This window comes from Pogoniulus pusillus, chromosome 2, assembly GCF_015220805.1.
Source record: "Pogoniulus pusillus isolate bPogPus1 chromosome 2, bPogPus1.pri, whole genome shotgun sequence".
Classification (NCBI taxonomy): Eukaryota; Metazoa; Chordata; class Aves; order Piciformes; family Lybiidae; genus Pogoniulus; species Pogoniulus pusillus.
The window spans coordinates 29460025-29478284 of NC_087265.1; the positions used below are offsets into that span (position 1 = coordinate 29460025).

The following is an 18260-nucleotide window of genomic DNA, read 5'->3' on the forward strand; positions in this document are numbered from 1 at the left end:
TTCTGACTCTCGGTATACATATAATAGATTTTCAGAGAACATGTGTAAATAAGTACACACAGAACTATCAAGGGCGTCTATGATTTCGAACACAGCATCCTCTATTCAGTAAGCAATTTATTTCAGGAGGTTGACTCATTTCCTTAAAGCTTTTTCAGCTATCTGTTGTTACTGAAAAAAATTCAGAAAATTTAGAAGTACTCAAGGAAATGAGCCAACACATCCTGGAAGAAATTCATCCAATACACACAGGCACAGAGTAAAATAAGTCAGTCTTAGATTTCTAAAGAAATGAGGAGTAAGTTCCGAAAGAACTTGGAATATTTTCTGTTGAATACAATGTTTGCTTCTCATCATCGTAACTCTCTTCACGTTCACTTCAAAAACAATGTGCTATAGCTAACCAGGAATGCAAAGTCTGTTTCATTTTATTTTAAACTTGTGGGGACAAGAAAACTCTTCTGAAATACTTTAATAACTGTGTCCAGTATTTCAAATAGAAATATTGCTGCTATTATGCTTCATGAGAACTTTATTTCAGATCCCTGGTGTTAGCCCTGTGGTCACAAACTATACATAGAATCATATAATCAACCAGGTTGGAAGAGACCTCCAAGATCATCCAGTCCAACCTAGCACCCAGCCCTAGCCAGTCAACTAGACCATGGCACTAAGTGCCTCATCCAGGCTTTTCTTGAAGACCTCAAGGGACGGTGACTCCACCACCTCCCTGGGCAGCCTATTCCAATGCCAATCACTCTCTCTGGGAAGAACTTCCTCCTAACATCCAGCCTAAACCTACCCCGGCACAACTTGAGACTGTGTCCCCTTGTTCTATTGTTGGTTGCCTGGGAGAAGAGGCCAACCCCCACCTGGCTACAATGTCCCTTCAGGTAGTTGTAGACAGCAATGAGATCACCCCTGAGCTGCCTCCTCTCTAGGCTAACCATCCCAAGATGCACCACAGAACCACCTCATCACAGAGCTCATAGGCAAGGAAATGAGATCTAACTTTAAAGGTCTCCAGCAGATTACAGAATCAAACACCCTATCTTGCAAATGTTCAGCTCTTCAACAACAAAAGCAAAGAACCAGAAATTATTCACAGCCTTTCCAAGAACCATGCATTCCCAGAACGTGTTTCATCTCCCTGACTACCTCAATTCATGACAGGAAGAAATGAAAAATCCATTTGCCAAATAATAAAGATTTAATGAAGTAGTAGTTACTAAAAATTGCTTTTGCCTTTCTCTGGACTCTCACATGCTTGTGAAGCATGAGGAGTGTAAATCAAGTATTTTGAGCATTCTCTATCATTAAGTGAAAAGATGTGATTTTTTTTTTCATTAAAGCTTTTCTATGTCATTGTCTATTAGACACAAATTTAGCAGCATGACAACAATGAGCAGATACCTTTGGATAGATGTTTCCCAAGTGACAATGTATGTCCTTGTCCTGGGCTGGTAAAGGAGCTCAGCCTTTCCTCTGTGTAGGACGCTCACTCCATATGCACATACTGCTTTTGGGAACATAGCATGGCCTAGATGTGGTATGGAATCTCCCAGAACACATCAGCATCATAAGCCAGTCCTCAATTGATTACCTATGAATCTTTTTCCTCACTAATGTGCTTTATTAATTTTTGTAATACATTTGTTTCTTCAGGGTTAAGATTTATTTCTTAAACAAACAGGATGCCAAAATAGTTACTTCCAATCTCAAAGCTTGATGCTCATGTCATGAAGATGAGAGCAGAGGAAGCCAAACACTGTTTATGACAGGTACTAAATGACTCTGCAGGTTAAACTAGATGAGAACAAAGCCAAAAGAATTGCAAAAGTCATGCGGCAGTACTTTAGAAGTGGTTTACTCTACTGGGACAAAAATCAAAGCCAGTTACATTAAAATCATCACTAGAAGTAAAAGGAAAAAAAAAGATAAACAATTTGGTTATTTAACTTTTTTGCATGAAATCTCAAAAGTAAAAATATTTCTCTCATGATGCTAGCATGTAACAGTAAAAAAGGACCACAAAACTGTGTGACTAACAACGTCAAAAAAGCTTTAGTAGTGTGTGTAGGTATCATGAAAACACCTACAGATAACAACGTTTCCATGACTTATACATTCTTAGCAGAGTATCTTTAAAGAGCAGTAATTCCCTGGGACTCTGCAGCAAAGAACAGAACCTAGAATCAAACACAACTAGAAACAAAGGCTCACCAACTCTCGGTAAGCCTAGAGCATCAAGTGATTACAAAAAGCACAATCAAACTTGCTATCCTGTAACAGCAGCCTCCAAACAACACTCTATGGTACCCTCTCTGCTGGAGTCACTGCTGCACTGCAGCTAAGCAGGCTGAGTGGGAAACGACTGCTTAAGAGACCGTTCCTCTTGGTTACATGCTCCTGCACGTCCCCTGCACATCCCCTGCTGCGCTCTCATCCCACTCAAGATGCTAAATTGGCATAGAGTTGTTTGTATTCTTGGGAGAGTCAATGGTCAGCCAGCTTAGTGCTACCCGGCCCAGGGCAGGACAGAGCAGCAGTGAAGTCAGTACCATAGGCTGATCTGAAAGGAGGATAATTTTTATTTAATTGCTTTAGGAGGAGATAAGAAGTGTATGCAAGTGAGTGTACTGTCATTAGGGCTGCTCTTCAAATCTGAAATCTCATGTGCTAATGACTCAGAACATCCAGTCAAAGGGACAACAAAAGTCATAAAGCTACTTGCCACTTCTATCATGTGGCTTGTCTTTGGATTTACTTGCTGAAAACATACCATAAGATTGACGGTTTGGGTTAGAAGGGTCCTCAAAGATCACCTAGATCCAGCTCTCACATCATGGGCAGTGACACTTCCTACCAGAAGAGCTTGCTCAAGACCTCACTCAACCTGGCTTACAACAGTTACAGGCTTGGACCTTCCAAAACTTCTTTGGGCAACCTATTCCAGTGCCTCACCACCCTCATGGGGAAGAATTTCTTCCTAACGTCTGATCTCTGTCTAGTTTCTCCTTTTTTCCTGTCACCCCATGGCCTTTGTAAAAATGCCCTCTCCAGCCCTCCTGGAGCCCAAATCAAATACTGGAAAGCTACCCTAAGGTCTCCCTGGAGAATTCTCTTCTCCAGGAAGAATGGTGCCACATCCAGTTGGCAGCCAGGCACTAGTGGTGTTCCCCAAGGATCAGTGCTGGGCCCAGTCCTGTTCAATATCTTTATTGATGACCTGGATGAGGGCATTGAGTCCAGCATCAGTAAGTTTGCAGATGACACCAAGCGAGAAGCAGGTGTTCATCTGTTGGAAGGTAGAAGAGCCCTGAAGAGGGACCTAGACAGGCTGGATAGGTGGGCAGAGGCCAACGGGATGACATTTAACAAGGCCAAGTGCAGGGTTCTGCACTTTGGCCACAACAACCCCAAGCAGCCCTACAGGCTGAGGATGGAGTGGCTGGAGAGCAGCCAGGAAGGACCTGGGGGTACTGATAGACAGTAGGCTGAAGATGAGCCAGCAGTGTGCCCAGGTGGCCAAGAGAGCCAATGGCATCCTGGCCTGCATCAGGAACAGTGTGGCCAGTAGGACAAGGGAGGTTATTCTGCCCCTGCACTCAGCACTGCTCAGGCCACACCTTGAGTACTGTGTCCAGTTCTGGGCTCCTCAATTCAAGAAAGATGTTGAGGCACTGGAAGGTGTCCAGAGAAGGGTGACAAAGCTGGTGAAAGGCCTGGAACACAAACGTTATGAGGAGAGGCTGAGGGAGCTGGGGTTGGTTAGCCTGGAGAAGAGGAGGCTCAGGGGTGACCTCATTGCTGTCTACAACTACCTGAAGGGAGGTTGTAGCCAGGTGGGGGTTGGTCTCTTCTGCCAGGCAACCAGCAATAGAACAAGGGGACACAGTCTCAAGTTGTGCCGGGGGAAGTATAGGCTGGATGTTAGGAGGAAGTTCTTCCCAGAGAGAGTGATTTGCCATTGGAATAGGCTGCCCAGGGAGGTGGTGGAGTCACCATCCGTGGAGGTGTTCAAGAAAAGCCTGGATGAGGCACTTAGTGCCATGGTCTAGTTGACTGGATGGGGCTGGGTGCTAGGTTGGACTGGATGATCTTGGAGGTCTCTTCCTACCTGGCTGGTTGATTCTATTCTCTAGGATGAACAACCCCAACTCTTTCAGCTTGTCTTCATAGGAGAGGTGCTCCAGCCCCCTGATCATCTATGTGGCCCATCACAGGTGAGGTTTTGTTTATTAAAGGAACTAGACAAAGCATTTTTCATCACACTGCTCACATAATTTACAACTCAAAGAACACATCACAGTGAGTCTTGCTGCTTGTACATTCAGCACTGTCCCATCAATGACTCCTAAAAATCTTACTAATTTTTAACTTCAGCAGGTTGTTGCAGCCTCATTCAGCATCTTGAAAGCAACTGCCTAGCTATATGACTGCTAAAATTCAGAGGTGCATCTCTGGTGAAATATTTCTCACAACAAATTTTTCTTCTCCCTGCAGGCTACCATCTGCTGAGCTATGTCATGCATGAAAGTCTATGTACAAATTAAACTCCAATAAACAGAAATATGTTGTTTGGTTTTTTTTCCTCTTTTAAGAGGTCATTGCTGGATATTTATCTTAGTGACAACAGCACATCCTGCTACGGTGCTATAAGATTTTTCTATGCATATTTAATCTTACAAAGATAAAATCCATTTTGGCATAACTGGTTTCTCATAAGAAAATGTTTCCACATTTGATGGCAAAGGTAAAACGTTGACTAAGGTCCTGGTCTTCCAAGGCACTCAGTGCCTAGTAGTTCAAGCTTTCAGTTTTAATCTATCAAAAATGATCCTCAGGTGCAACTACCCTCACGTGAAGCACACTTAATGACCATCAGATAGAGTTTAAATTCTATGGGAAAGAAGCACTTCATGGGGCATGAGAGTTCATACCACACCAGATAATGAAAAAGCCTAATCGCAACTCAACAGCAACAATTGGAAAATTAGTGTCAGGGAAAACCAGAAACAGAATTTCTTTTCACACTTTTTACAAGACAGTTGGAAACCAGTGACCTGTATCTATCAAAACTTCTAAGTCTCATTAAAGAGGGCTGGATGTTAGCACTGATGAGCAGGAAGAGATCATGCTGAAATTAAATTCTTTAATGTGTGCTTTAAGAATAAAAATCCTGTTTCAATTCCCCTTACAAACTGATTGTAGATCTACGTAACTCTGCAGGCTACTCTGAATATACTCTATACATTTTCAAAGCTACCTCTTTTACTTAACACTTCACAATACTGATCTTGCTCTTTCCAAGTGACAAAGCCTTGTTGTATCTTGCTGTCCCCTCCTTACCATAGTACATGGGAAAAGACTGCATCATTTTAATGTAGATTTTAGGTTCATTGTTTTCATTACCACACCTGGCATATAAAACATTCATTTATTCCCAAGGGCAGGGCAGGAATTACAAGGGCAATTACTACACTACTTTTTAGCAACTTTTAAGAACTGTTGACACTTGAGTGACAGCTGAGTGACTTGTGACTGAAAACACAGCCAGAGACTGAACAGGCTGACATTAACCCTCCCTGAATGACTTCTAGGCAAAAGGAGGTAGATCTCAGAAGAGTTTGATCAGACCTTTAAAGAGAGCTCTAGAGCACGGTATTTGCTTGCCTGGGAACTGGCTGCCCTGAGAGCGATGATGCCTGGGATGCTGCTGGACAGAGCCAAGAGCTGCTGCTAACCTGGGCGCTTGTATGTGTTCTTGTTCCCCAAGGAGTGAATGACAGCTAAGCACAGTCAGTTTAATTACTATCTTGCAGCATCTTCACCCCACATCAGTGTCCCTTCTATGCCAAACCGGTACACTGTACAAGGGGCTGAGTACCACTTAGGCCCAGATTAAGCTTTTTCCTGTACCAGACAAGCTCTAAGATGGTCTTGTCTGGCCATTCTCTGGATCTTTTACATTCCTTTTACATTTAGCCTGCAGAAGAGGAGGCTCAGGGGTGATCTCATTGCTGTCTACAACTACCTGAAGGGACATTGCAGCCAGGTGGGGGGTGGCCTCTTCTCCCAGGCAACCAGCAATAGAACAAGGGGACACAGTCTCAAGTTGTGCCGGAGTAGGTCTAGGCTGGATGTTAGGAGGAAGTTCTTCACAGAGGGAGTGATTTGCCATTGGAATAGGCTGCCCAGGGAGGTGGTGGAGTCATCGTCCCTGGAGGTGTTCAAGAAAAGCCTGGATGAGGCATTTAGTGCCATGGTCTAGTTGACTGGCTAGGGCTGGGTGCTAGGTTGGACTGGATGATGTTGGAGGTCTCTTCCAACCTGGTTGATTCTATGATTCCTTAAGTAGCATATTGCAAGACACACTTTGATGAGATTTGCAAGAATAAGAGATCAGTCAAGACAGCCAAGAAAGCAAATGGCATCCTGGCCTGGATCAGGAATAGTGTGACAAGCAGGATGAGGGCAGGGATCATCTTCCTGTACTTGGCACACCTTAATTAGCAAGTTCAGTTTTGGGTCCCTCACTACAAGAAAGACACTGAGGTGCAGGAGGGAGTCCAGAAAAGGCTGGTGAAGGGATCTGGAGAACAGGTTTTAGGAGGAGCAACTGAGAGAACTGCAGTTGTGTAGCCAGGGGAAATGGAGGTTAAGGGGAGACATTCTGGCTCTCTAAAATGCCATGAAATGAGGTTGCAGTGAGGTGGGGATTGGTATCCTCTCCCTAGTAACAAGTGATAGGATGAGACAAAATGGCCTTAAGTTGTACTGGGGAAGTTTTAGATTGGACATTAGAAGAAAACTCTTCCCTAAAACAGTTCTCAAAGCTTGGAACAAGGTTCTCCAGGGAGGTGGTTGAATCTCCATCCTTGCAGGAGTTTCAGAGAGGCAGAGATGTGGTGTTGAGGATAATGTTTCAGCATCAGGCTTAGTAGAGAAAGGCCTGATCTTTGATCTTAAAGGCATTAAATTAAAAAAAAAAAGTATTCTGTGATTTTTAAGGTCAATACTGACACTCTCAGTAACCTCCTCTGGTTATAACTTAAGACACTGTGTGTCCAGTATCAGGACAGATGAAAAGGTTCTATTTGACACAACCAGCAGTAAAGCGTTTCACTATGCATGTTTCCGATCTCTCTAAACATCTTTCTGGTTTTAACTACATCAGTCACATCCTTAATGTTCTGTATTCAACACTCCTCCAGGCTGGGTGGAGAATGGCTGGACAGCAGCCCTCAGGAAAAATAACCTAGGGGTGTTGGTTGATGAAAAGCTTAACATGAGCTGGCAAAGTGTTCATGCAGCCCAGGCAGCAATTGTGTCCTGGGTTGCATCAAGAGAAGTGAGGCCAGCAGGGCAAGGGAGGGCCCCCCTTTACTCTGTTCTTGTGGGACCCACCTGAATACTGTGTGCAGTTCTGGAGTCCTCATTGACATTAAACTGTTGGAATGAGTCCAGAGGAGGCCCATGAAGATGCTCAGAAGGCTGGAGCACCTATCCTATGAGGACAGGCTGAAAGAGTTGGGGTTGTCCAGTCTGGAGAGGAGAAGCCTTCAGGGAGACCCTGCAGTGGCCTTCCAGTATCTGAAGGGGACCTACAGGAGGGCTGAGGAGGGCATTTTTACAAGGTCTTGTAATGACAGAACAAGGAGCAATGGGTTCAAACTAGCAGAGGGGAGACTTAAACTAGATGTTAGGAAGTTCTTTACAGTGAGGATGGTGAAACACTGAAACAGGTTGCCCAGGGAGGCTGTGAATGCTCCCTCCCTGGAGGTGTTGAAGGCTAGGTTGGATGGATGAAGTCTTGAGGGACCTGTTCTAGTGGGAGGTGTCCTTGCCTATGGCAGGGGGTTGGAACTGGATGATCTTTGAGGTCCCTTCCAATCTAAACCATTCTATGATTCTTTGATTCATTCAGTTTCTTACAGTCATTAACAAATCCATGCAGAAGAAGGAGCCAAGAAGGTAATAAAAAATTTACAGGAGGAATTCTAACACTACGCATATTGCAAAATGAATCCATAATCTTTTACTTACATGAAACAAATCAATAGATGAATTAATGAAACTACTTCTTCAGTCCAGTTGTAAGTGATTTGGAGTACTTGTTTTTCCCAAATTATCTCGGAAGCAGCATGTGGCACATTGATGTGGTGACAGAAAGCAGCTCAGCAAATGCCTTGAAAAAATAAATGAAAGCCAATCCCCTTCAAACAAATAAAACCCCCAGCTGACACAAGGCAGCTTTATGGTAAAAAGGAATATTACCCATTTCCCAGTGTACATTGTTTGCCATTATCCAGTGTTTGTATTTGCTGTCTTCCCACCTGCTGGAACAGCCACTTATATCAAAAAGGCAGGGTGGGGAGAACATCGCTTTCCATCCAAGGAATGATAAATGCTGTCATGCCAAAACCTTTTGCAGAAGAAAGATACTGACAACACAGCTGAAAGTGTCCTCCCTGCAGCTACGTTTGTCTAGTTTTCAGGTCATGGCTATCTCAAAAATGTAAAAACCCACCATTTAGTGGCAAGCCTGGATGTTTTGGCAACAATACCTCTGTCACAGCTTGAACTTCTTCCAGGCAAAAATATTAACCTACAAGATTTGAGGCACAAGGAAGATTTTTTTTCACTGTGAGAGTGACAGAACACTGGAACAGGCTGCCCAGGAGGGCTGTGGAGTCTCCCTCTCTGGAGATATTCAAAGCCTGTCTGGACACATTCCTCTGTGATTTGGTATAGGTGATCCTGCTCTGGCAGGGGGGTTGGACTGGATGATCTTTTGAGGTCCCTTCCAGTCCCTGGCATTCTGTGATTCTAGGTTTGGGGTTTGTTTTTTTTTTTAGCAGGGTAGTAATTATTTTCATCTCAAAACAAGTATGATGACTGTATTTTAGAAGTAGTAAGCACAGCTTTTAAGGTATCTGCTGCATGCAAGGATATACAGAGAGCATGCACCTTCTATTCATGACTTCTAACTTTGGCATCATGCTGTCTGTACACTGATCTTTGAGCAAAATTCACCGTCACAGAATCACAGAATGATAGAGATTGGAAGGTATCTCAAAGGATCATCCAGTCCAACCCCCCTGCCAGAGGAGGATTACACACTGAGGTGGGTTTTGAATGTCTTCAGAGAAGAAGACTCCAGAATCTCTCTGAGCAGCCTGTTCCAGGGCTCTTTCACCTTCTCAGTGAAAAAGTTTTCCATTATGTTCATGTGGAACCTCCTCTGTTCCAGCTTGCACTCACTGCCCCTTGTCCTTCAATTGGAGATCATTGAGCAGAGCCTGGCTCTGTGCTCCTCGCACTGCTCTTCACATCAATATAAATGAGGTCATCCCTTAGTCTCCTCCAAGCAACAGATGCAGCTCCCTCAGCCTTTCCTTATGAGGGAGATGTCCCACTGCCTTCAGCATCTTGGTGGCTCTGTGCTGGACTCTTTCAAGCAGTTCCTTGAGGTCCTTCTTGAACTGAGGGGCCCAGAACTGGACGCAGTGTTCCAGACACAGCCTCACCAGGGAAGAGTAAAAGGGGAGGAGAACCTCTCTTGACTTATTAATCGTCACCCTTTTAATACACCCCAGTATGCCATTGGCCTTCTTGGTCATAAGGGCACATTGCTGTCTCATAGGCATCCCTCTGTCCACCAGGATCCCCAGGTCTCTTTCCCCTATCCTGCTTTCCAACAGGGAGAGAACTAGCTCAGAACTGAGGAGGAAGTACCACCACATTCTGTGGAAGGGGGAAAAGTAGCCTCACATGTGGGTTAGGACACAGGAAGAAGTGAAGACTGAAATGTAAAACTTGGATGGAAAGCTTAATTTTTTTCTTCAAGGCAGCTTTTTCCAGACACTTTGGCTGATCACAGGTATCAAGCTCAGACACAAACCAACACCAGTGTGAGATGTGGGCCAAGATGAATTCACTTTCTCTTAATGTCAACTATGAATTTGGCTTTCTCATATTTGTTATTTAAGCATACATCTCCAGTGGAAGTTTCATCAACATAGAATCAGCCAGGTTGGAAGAGACCTCCAATATCATCCACATCCAACCCAGCACCCAGCCCTAGCCAATCAACTAGACCACAGCACCAAGTACCTCATCTCAACACATGCATACATATATGGCTCTTCCACAGCTTCAGAGGCACATCTAGTCTTTTTATTTACTTCTTGCAGAGAACAAAATCATCACAGTGCTTAAATATTCAGATGGTATAATAAAAAAGCCCAAACAACAAGTTCCCCAACAACAGATGACAGAGAGCAACGACAGCACCCTGGAAGACTCTACCATGGATCCATCTGGGCAAAGAAAAACTCTTCTATGTGGGAAACCAAGTCCCTGGTCTGCAGTCTTCAGCATTAGCCCAAATAAGTAGCAGCTATAAATTAATACTATTATGCCTAGTAAGTAGTCAGTAGGTACCAGAAGTATTGCTCAGATTTTGAAGTACAGAAAAGTACTCATATTGCTAAAACAAGAGGACAAAAATCAAGCAAATAATCAGGCTTTTCTGGAAGATAATAAAGTTATTACTTTGCATGTTTTCTGTGCTGGAAAGCAGGGAAATTTTCTAGGAACAAAGTATCTTAACGTTTTATAATCTCTCTGTCCAATGTAAGCCTCTATTTTAAGTGTATTAAAGGCAGTTGATGTGAAAGCTTCTTTTTTTTTTAATCTTGTCTGACCTGAAATGGAAATGCTCCAAACACAGAAGGCTTAGTATAAGCCTAGATGCCATCTTAATTGCCCTATTGTGCAAGTTTGAAGCTAGCTAGAATGTTTTGGTGAGAAGAACTAGAGTACAGGCTGTGAAAGAGAAACAGTGGTGATGCCTACTTCACTCATAGGCTTGCTGAGAGCTATAAGACCAAGAATTCAAACACAGATAAAGGAGTTGCTCTCTGTCCAGGGTCTGGGCTGCCTCTCTCTAACCTCACCTTCCATCTCTCTGATTAATCCACCTGCTTCCTAGCCCCCCTGGCCAACCCTCCACTCTTCCTTGGGCAAAGGCAACATCTGGGGTAAGGTTGAGAGGGGTGGGAGAAGGAGGTAGGGTGCTTGGGAGCCCCTCCTGGGGACCCAGGTTTCTGGGAGGGGAGTTGTGTTCCTGTATTACCTTTTACCTTGTATATTTCTATATATATATGTATATATATTGTAAATATCTGTTGTATATTCTGCTAAGCTGTAAATACAAGCTTCATTCAATTTCTAGAGCTGGCTAAGTCTAGTCTGGGTGATTTCTAAAGTGTAGGGGTAACACCCAAACCATCAGACCTATATAACTGTGCATCAGTTGTGGGCTTTTCTTTTTTTTGTTAGAGTTTTGGGTTTATGCTGTTATTATGGATTCATGCTATAGATATAACAAAAAGCTAAGCAGCCTGTAAAAAGCTGATGGAAATGCCCCTTGATAGTTAGCATGTTAAATGTGCTGAGGATCTCTAGAGTAAGGCCATGTATCTCATAAATAGGACTCTGTAAATGAGGGCACAAATAGGCCAATCTCAGCAATTTGGCCATGGGAGTTAATCTATTTAAACCAAAAGTAGTGTTTGCTTCTCCTGACTTGGTGTTCTTCATTTCATACTGATTCCTTTAAATGAGGGGGCCTCACAGCAACACATAAAACACACCAAGACTCAACTGCCCTAAGTATTCCACAAGCAGTGGAGAGGCCATCTGATCATCTTCTTGAACAGCTCTAACTTCCCAAGGAAGAAATAACCAGTTAGAATCACTAAGGCTGGAAAATACCTTTAAGATCATTGAATCACACTATAACCCATCTAGCATTACCATTAAACCATATCCTGAAGCACAGGATCTACAGCTTCTTGAATACTTCTAGGGATGCTATAATAACACAACAGCATAGAACTAGGATGTCTCATAGTTCCTTCCATCCAAATATTAAACTCTCTTGTTTGATTCCACCTGGGTCAAATACTTTCTGCAGTAAGAGCTTACTACAGGACTCCAGAGCCTGACCACTCATGTCAGAGCAAGATTCAGCTTCCTCTTAAGACACAGACTAAGAAAAAGTCTATAGTATTCCAAGAGTTCAAATATTGCTTGGAATAAACATTTTTAAAACACACATGTACAGAGAAAAAGCTGAGTCACTACTACACAAGAAGACTTCACAGGTCTAGCAAAGCTTACAGCTGAATTCCAAGTGCTAAACCTCCATTTCAGATGCGACAATTTCAGGCCATGCTGCCCGATCTACCTAGTGAAGCACTAAGACTCAGAAATAACAGCTCTCCCTGGCTAGTGGTCTCACTGGGACACCCCTATGTGCTTTCATAGATATGCTAGATACATTCTCTATGTCTCTTGCCTCTGGAGCTAGAAAGCTACTTCAACAAAACTTGATGGACACAACTGTTCAAGAGGTGCCACTGATATTATAAGAAGTTTAGGCAGTACAGATCCAGAAACAGGAAAAGGGATGTTTGCCTTCACAGAATTCCCTAGCTTGTGAGGTTTTTTAACAACAAAAAAAATCAAATGCACTTTAGAAGAGCCTTTCAGAGTATGATGACTCTGTTTCTCCCCACAGACTTTCTCTTTTCAAGAAGGTAACAGCTATTTTCATAACCATTTAGCAGAGCAAACATTTCACTGACGTAAGGCATTAGAAAAAGCTCCATCTACTAATCCCTAGTGTAAGCCAATCATCTGCAAACTACTCAGTAGTAAAGGCGGTGACTGTTTACTGACAGTTGTGTGACCAACAGCACACAAACTGCACCAACTGGGTGAATGTGGACAGAGGTTCAGAGTCTCTTCCAAAGAGTATAAACTGAACAAATTAGTGAAGAGGCAACACAACTTCCCAGTGTGTCATTTTCAACTCCTTTTACAATGAGCACATTCTAGAAAATGATTCTGAAGTGAAAATGCACCTGAATTGCTTCAGACTGTTGCCAGATCTCTATGTTTTAATGCCTCTGCTCAGAATGGCACTCAATTTTAGGATTTCACCATCTTTTTATTTGTAGAATTAACAATAATTCCCCACACGCACCCTAGAACATCAATCCAGCTTTCATCAGTTAAATGTACAACTACCATTAAAAAAGAAAGCCACAGAATTGTGCTTTTGGTTATACCAAGTATTTTTTAAAATAAGAGCCAAATATGCTGTGCCCAAGCTCATTGGAAAATGGCATTTTAGCTGAAGATGTGGGTGAAGGTGGAGGTACAGCAGCAGGTTGGTGTCTTGTGTTACTGAGCACACAGTTTCTACTGCCAGAGAAGAGAGGTTTTGGAAGTGAAATGGTTTTCCTTTCAAAAAACAATCAGGACAGATAACCTCAAGCAACTCGTAATGTGTTTGAGGATGGAGCTCTTCTTTTTGAATATATCCACCTACAAACATACTCCTGAGAAAGTAGGCAGAGTGTCCTCATTGTCCAAACAAGTGATAAGGAACTGGGAGTAGCTCACAGCCATTTTACAGCTGACTGAAAATCCCAGATTATACCCTGTGGGATTTAAGTTACTTTAGCTATGTCTATAAAGATTCTGCAAGAAATTTTTTTAGGTTTTATTCTTACAATTCTTTAATCTTTTTTTGAAAGATGCCAGATACTTGAAAGAGGTCATCAAAAAGCCTCCATCCAAGATAGACAGGCATGTCTATCAGGCTGGTACACCCATACCTCTCTGTTGTAAAAATTGGCACACGATGCCATCATTCAGAAGGATGAAAACGAAAGTCTTAAAGGAAAGGTCTCAAATAGCAGTGGACACAAAAGCTCCATATGAGTGAGACCCAGGATCTTTCACGATCTAACAAGGAAACAGGAAGCCTAACACAGTTCAAACACTGGTATTACATAGTAGCATGATGGGGTTTTAGGTCTAAGAAGGTTTAAACTTTACTGTTCCTGGTAGGATTCTTACCCTATGTTAATTTCAGACTGTTTCGTACTTTAGGAGTTCAACAAACTGGACATGGAAATATTTTTCATCATGAAAGTAGGATAAAAATCACTACAGCCTACAATAAACCAATGAATACATTATAGGAAGATGCTGTGTTTCAGGATCGTGACCATCAAGCCCCAGGTGCTGTGAACCACAACAAAACCAACAGGAGGGGGTGTCAAACTTTTCTTTGTATGTTTCATTCGGCAAACTGTGCATTTTACAGCACAGATCACACTTCAGTTGCTAATGCTGTTGGGGAGATTCCTTTCTCCTTCTTGTGGAGACACTTAATTTAGGTGGCTTAAGTGTTGGCACATATCCACAGCTCATTCCAGGAGAGCCTGCAGTTCACACATTAACCAGGTAAGCACTACAAAAGCAGAAGCCAATACTGTCCAGCTTGTGGAGCTGCAGTAATACTGGAAAAATATATCAGTCAAAAAAGATAGCGAACTGGAAACAACATCTACACAGCTTGCTGAGTCACCATCCCTGGAGGGATTTAAGAGGTGTAGGTGTGGTACTGAGGGATGTGGTTTAATGGTGACCTATCAGTGTTTGGTTACAGCTGGACTTGATGATCTTCAAGGTCTCTTCCAGCCCAAATGTTTCTACAGTTAAGTGATGCAGAGATGGAAAACAGCAAACTTCTCTGAAATGCCACTGAGACCGATTTCACTGCAGTAAGCCGAGTTCCAGCACAGACAAAATTCCAATGGGCAGGTCCCCTTCCACCAGTTTCTGGTGGTCCTTTCTACATTAGCAATTAGATTCAGAGAAACAGTGGAGTTTTGACACAAATGAACACGTTAGTCCCTCTCATTAAGTGCTGGTTACAGCCAGAGGATAATTTCAGTGCATGTGAACCAGATTGCCTGAGAAGACAACAAAATCCCATGTGCCACTACAGCTACCCACTCTAGCCACACTCCACTTCCTAGTGTCCTTTGGACAGCTCCAAACCAAAAATGCAGCAGGGATGTTCAAATCCAGAAACCTGATTAAGCAGAATACAATTGAAAATCCCAACCCAAATATACTGCTGATTCTAGGTTGTTAGCAACAATGCTTGGACCTTCTGAGCTACTCCTCTTGAGCCACATTATTTGATACTGCACGCACTGCCCACAGGCCACTGTGTGCCAGCCTGGAGCCCTTTCCAGCTTCCTCCTATGAAATATCCTGTACAGCATAAAAAAAGCAACAGAAAATAAGCTTTTGAGAGGACTTCTTTTACAAGAATTCTTTGCAAACAGAAATTCTCACTCTCTTAGCATCAACATAATTTCAGTTCCACAAAAATCAAAAACTTACACAAAGACTGGAACTCAAAGATCAGGAGTTCTACAAAAGCAAAGACTTACACAAAAATACCTTTCCACAAATGGCAAGAATGGACTTGTCAAAAAAACTGTAGAAGCACTGCAAGTATGCAAAGTTCCATGGCAAATACAGCACTCTGAGTCTTCGAGACTGTAAGCCACTAGCAAAAGGTGAGAACTGGAACCCTGATACACATCTGTTGTTTAAGAAGAATGCATTTCATCTTCTGGTAAGTCAGTGTAGAACCAGATTCTGCATCAGTTAGAATCGTGCTTTTACATAGCTCACTGCATTAACCAAAGCAAAGAGAAATCTAAGGTAATACTCTGCAGTCCCACCTCAGCTTTGTCTCTATGTTTTAATGATGCAGAGTGCCAGACATAGCAGAAAAGGGAAATATCAAGCGACAAAAGAGAAAGAAACACACAAAAGTCCCACAACGTGGTTCTGACTCACCTATGTGATAAAGTCCTATCCAGTCAGTTGGGTCTACTTCTTCCTTAATATCCCAGAAAATTATGAGGTTCTGAGACTGGCCCAAGGTGTATTCATACATACTGGCTGTCAAACTAGACCTGCTATCTGAGGTCACCAAGTCAGTGTCACTGTTGGCACGCTGCAAGTTCATGTTTTCAGCCATGGTGCCCTGAGATGCCAAGCTCTGCAGGTTCTCTGGGCTCAGGGTATAACGTAGCTGTGGGTTGCGACGTCGCACAAAAAGTAGATGTTCTCGGGCTGAGCTGGCCATTTCTTCTCTGCTTTTGTCAACTCACGTGAAAAAGTTGTTGTTCAGAGACCTGTGGTGAGGAAGAAGAGAAGAAAGTGTTAGAGACAGACAGCAGGTTACTCAGTCAGGTATGAAATGGGGAGGCCTTAGTGCAAACGCATTCCTATAGAAGCCCAAACCAGACTGAGGTACCTGTGCATTATTCTTGGGCTTTCTTCTCAGTGCCATAGCCTTCAGCTACCAGACAAAGGCATTTGTTCTCTCCAAATAACCCAATCACTGTCAGACAGAAGCAAATGTATTGGTTGGCCACTTCCATAGCATAATTGTAAGTAGACCTAAAGTACACAACTGCTATCAATCAAATGTCTGACAAATGGTTTATGGAACAGAAACCTCTGCCTCGAGAGGTCAAAAGACATTTCACTATTAAGAACAAGAACAAGCAGAGCACTCTGAGATCCCAAGACTGTGTGATTAAGACAAATCTGTGTTTTTTTGTATTTTTAAAAAGGTATTTTCCTATTTTGAAGGTTTTCTTTTCCTATTCACTCCTCTCTCCCAACATGCTGAATCTCCAGAAACTGCCTCTTCACTTCTATTTGCTATCACTCATCTTCAGTCGTCAGTAGCATTTCAACACATGCACTCTTCCAGTGTATCACAGATTATACTATTTTTCATCTTTGCTTAAATTTGAGGTATTTGGAAATACTAAGAACTAACAAAGGGGAGAAATAAAGTTCAACTCAGCTGGTTGTATGTCATTTATCACATGCTGCACTAAATATTGCAGAAAAAGAAAGAGAATTGCAGTTCTTAAATGGGGGCACAGAGAGTAGCACACTCACATCACCAAGTACCTGACACAGGCCATGTTTTGGCTGGGTACTGAAAGCATTTTTTTTAGTGCTAGACATCAGCATCATTCACTAACTCCTCCTCTATCATGTTCCCGTGCACTGGTATTAGTGACAAAAAGGAAACTGCTATGAAGGGCTTTCTGAAATGAAAACCATGGAGGTTAGTATCTTGTGTCTCTGTATGGCATAGTATTCACTGGATCTGGGAGTCCTGGCTGACTTTGAGACTCAAATGGCATGTCAGAAAAAGCCACCAAATTCCCTACAAGCCAGTGAAATACTCAAGGCTCACCCAGGCTCTGCAATCTCCCCCTTATCTTTTTTATTGTCCGCATTTTTTCCTTTGTGATCTGGGCACCAGCACACACCAACAGCAAAGTGTTAAATGTCACAGTGAAAGGGGTTGTACCCCTAGCCAGGACAAGCCCCGATCTGCACCCCAGGCTGCCCTCCACAGACAGCACACACTTACCTGCCTGGGTGCCACTGCACTCAGCACCAGGAGCCAGGGCTGGATTCATTAACAGGCCAACACCATGATATTGAGTTAATTCTCTTCTGTTCCACAACCAGAGGTTTATGTCACTTTTAACTGTTGTATTTAGCAGTAAAATCACCACGAAATAAGGGCCAAGCAGGAGGACTACAAGTTTAATCCAAGTTCTAATAGGAGGGATGAAAAGATTTCCTTCTGCTACAGAGCAGTGCTGGGTACCCGGGGCAGTACTAGCATTTGTTGGAACATATTGAAAATTTATGAGGCAGATGGACAAACCCATCCATGTTTAAGGACACAGGAGAACTAACTTGTACTAGCTAGTACTATCCTGGTATTTGAGATGAGAACAGCTTGAGAAAAAACATTAACTCCTTTGCAGCAGTCCATTTTCCTAAGCGTGAACTGTTACTGCTCTGGCGAATCGCGGCTATCCTGGAAGTCTCTGAAGTAAATCAAACCACAGATCTGTGTGCTGGGTAACTGCTCTGATCCCACTCATACACCCAAGTGCCTTAATTTAACAATGATCCCAACAAATTACAGAACTTAAAGGCAACTGAAATCAATTTGTAACAAAGACATTAAACTCACACTCAGATAAGCTCCTATTATGAAGAAAAGGCCATTCAAGACTTGTTATCTTTTAGAGTACTTTCTAAATCCAGTGAAATAGGTTGTGAAGAGGCTCTTGTATCAAATGGTGCTCTGCTATGTACATTTCCCAGGCAGCTGGGAGGTCAATCAAGATTAGTAGAGAAATGACTCTAACACTTGTATTGCAAAAGGGGGAAAGCTGATTGCCATGAACCTCAAACCATAAGGGAAAGAGCCACTGCTGTAATATTTGTAGTCTGAAAATCCAGCCTGAAGATGGGATGAA

General features: G+C 42.8%; 1 protein-coding gene across 5 annotated transcripts in view; it reads right to left on the reverse strand.

Moving 5' to 3' along the window:
* Positions 1–18260, reverse strand: part of HECW2 (HECT, C2 and WW domain containing E3 ubiquitin protein ligase 2) — a 199592-nt gene that overhangs the window by 90314 nt on the left and 91018 nt on the right. For all 5 annotated transcript variants that reach the window (XM_064158857.1, XM_064158867.1, XM_064158856.1 and 2 more), the window contains one exon: positions 15748–16088. In XM_064158857.1, coding sequence (XP_064014927.1) covers positions 15748–16039 — 292 coding nt within the window. In that variant the 5' untranslated portion in view covers positions 16040–16088. The remainder of the gene's footprint in view (positions 1–15747; positions 16089–18260) is intronic.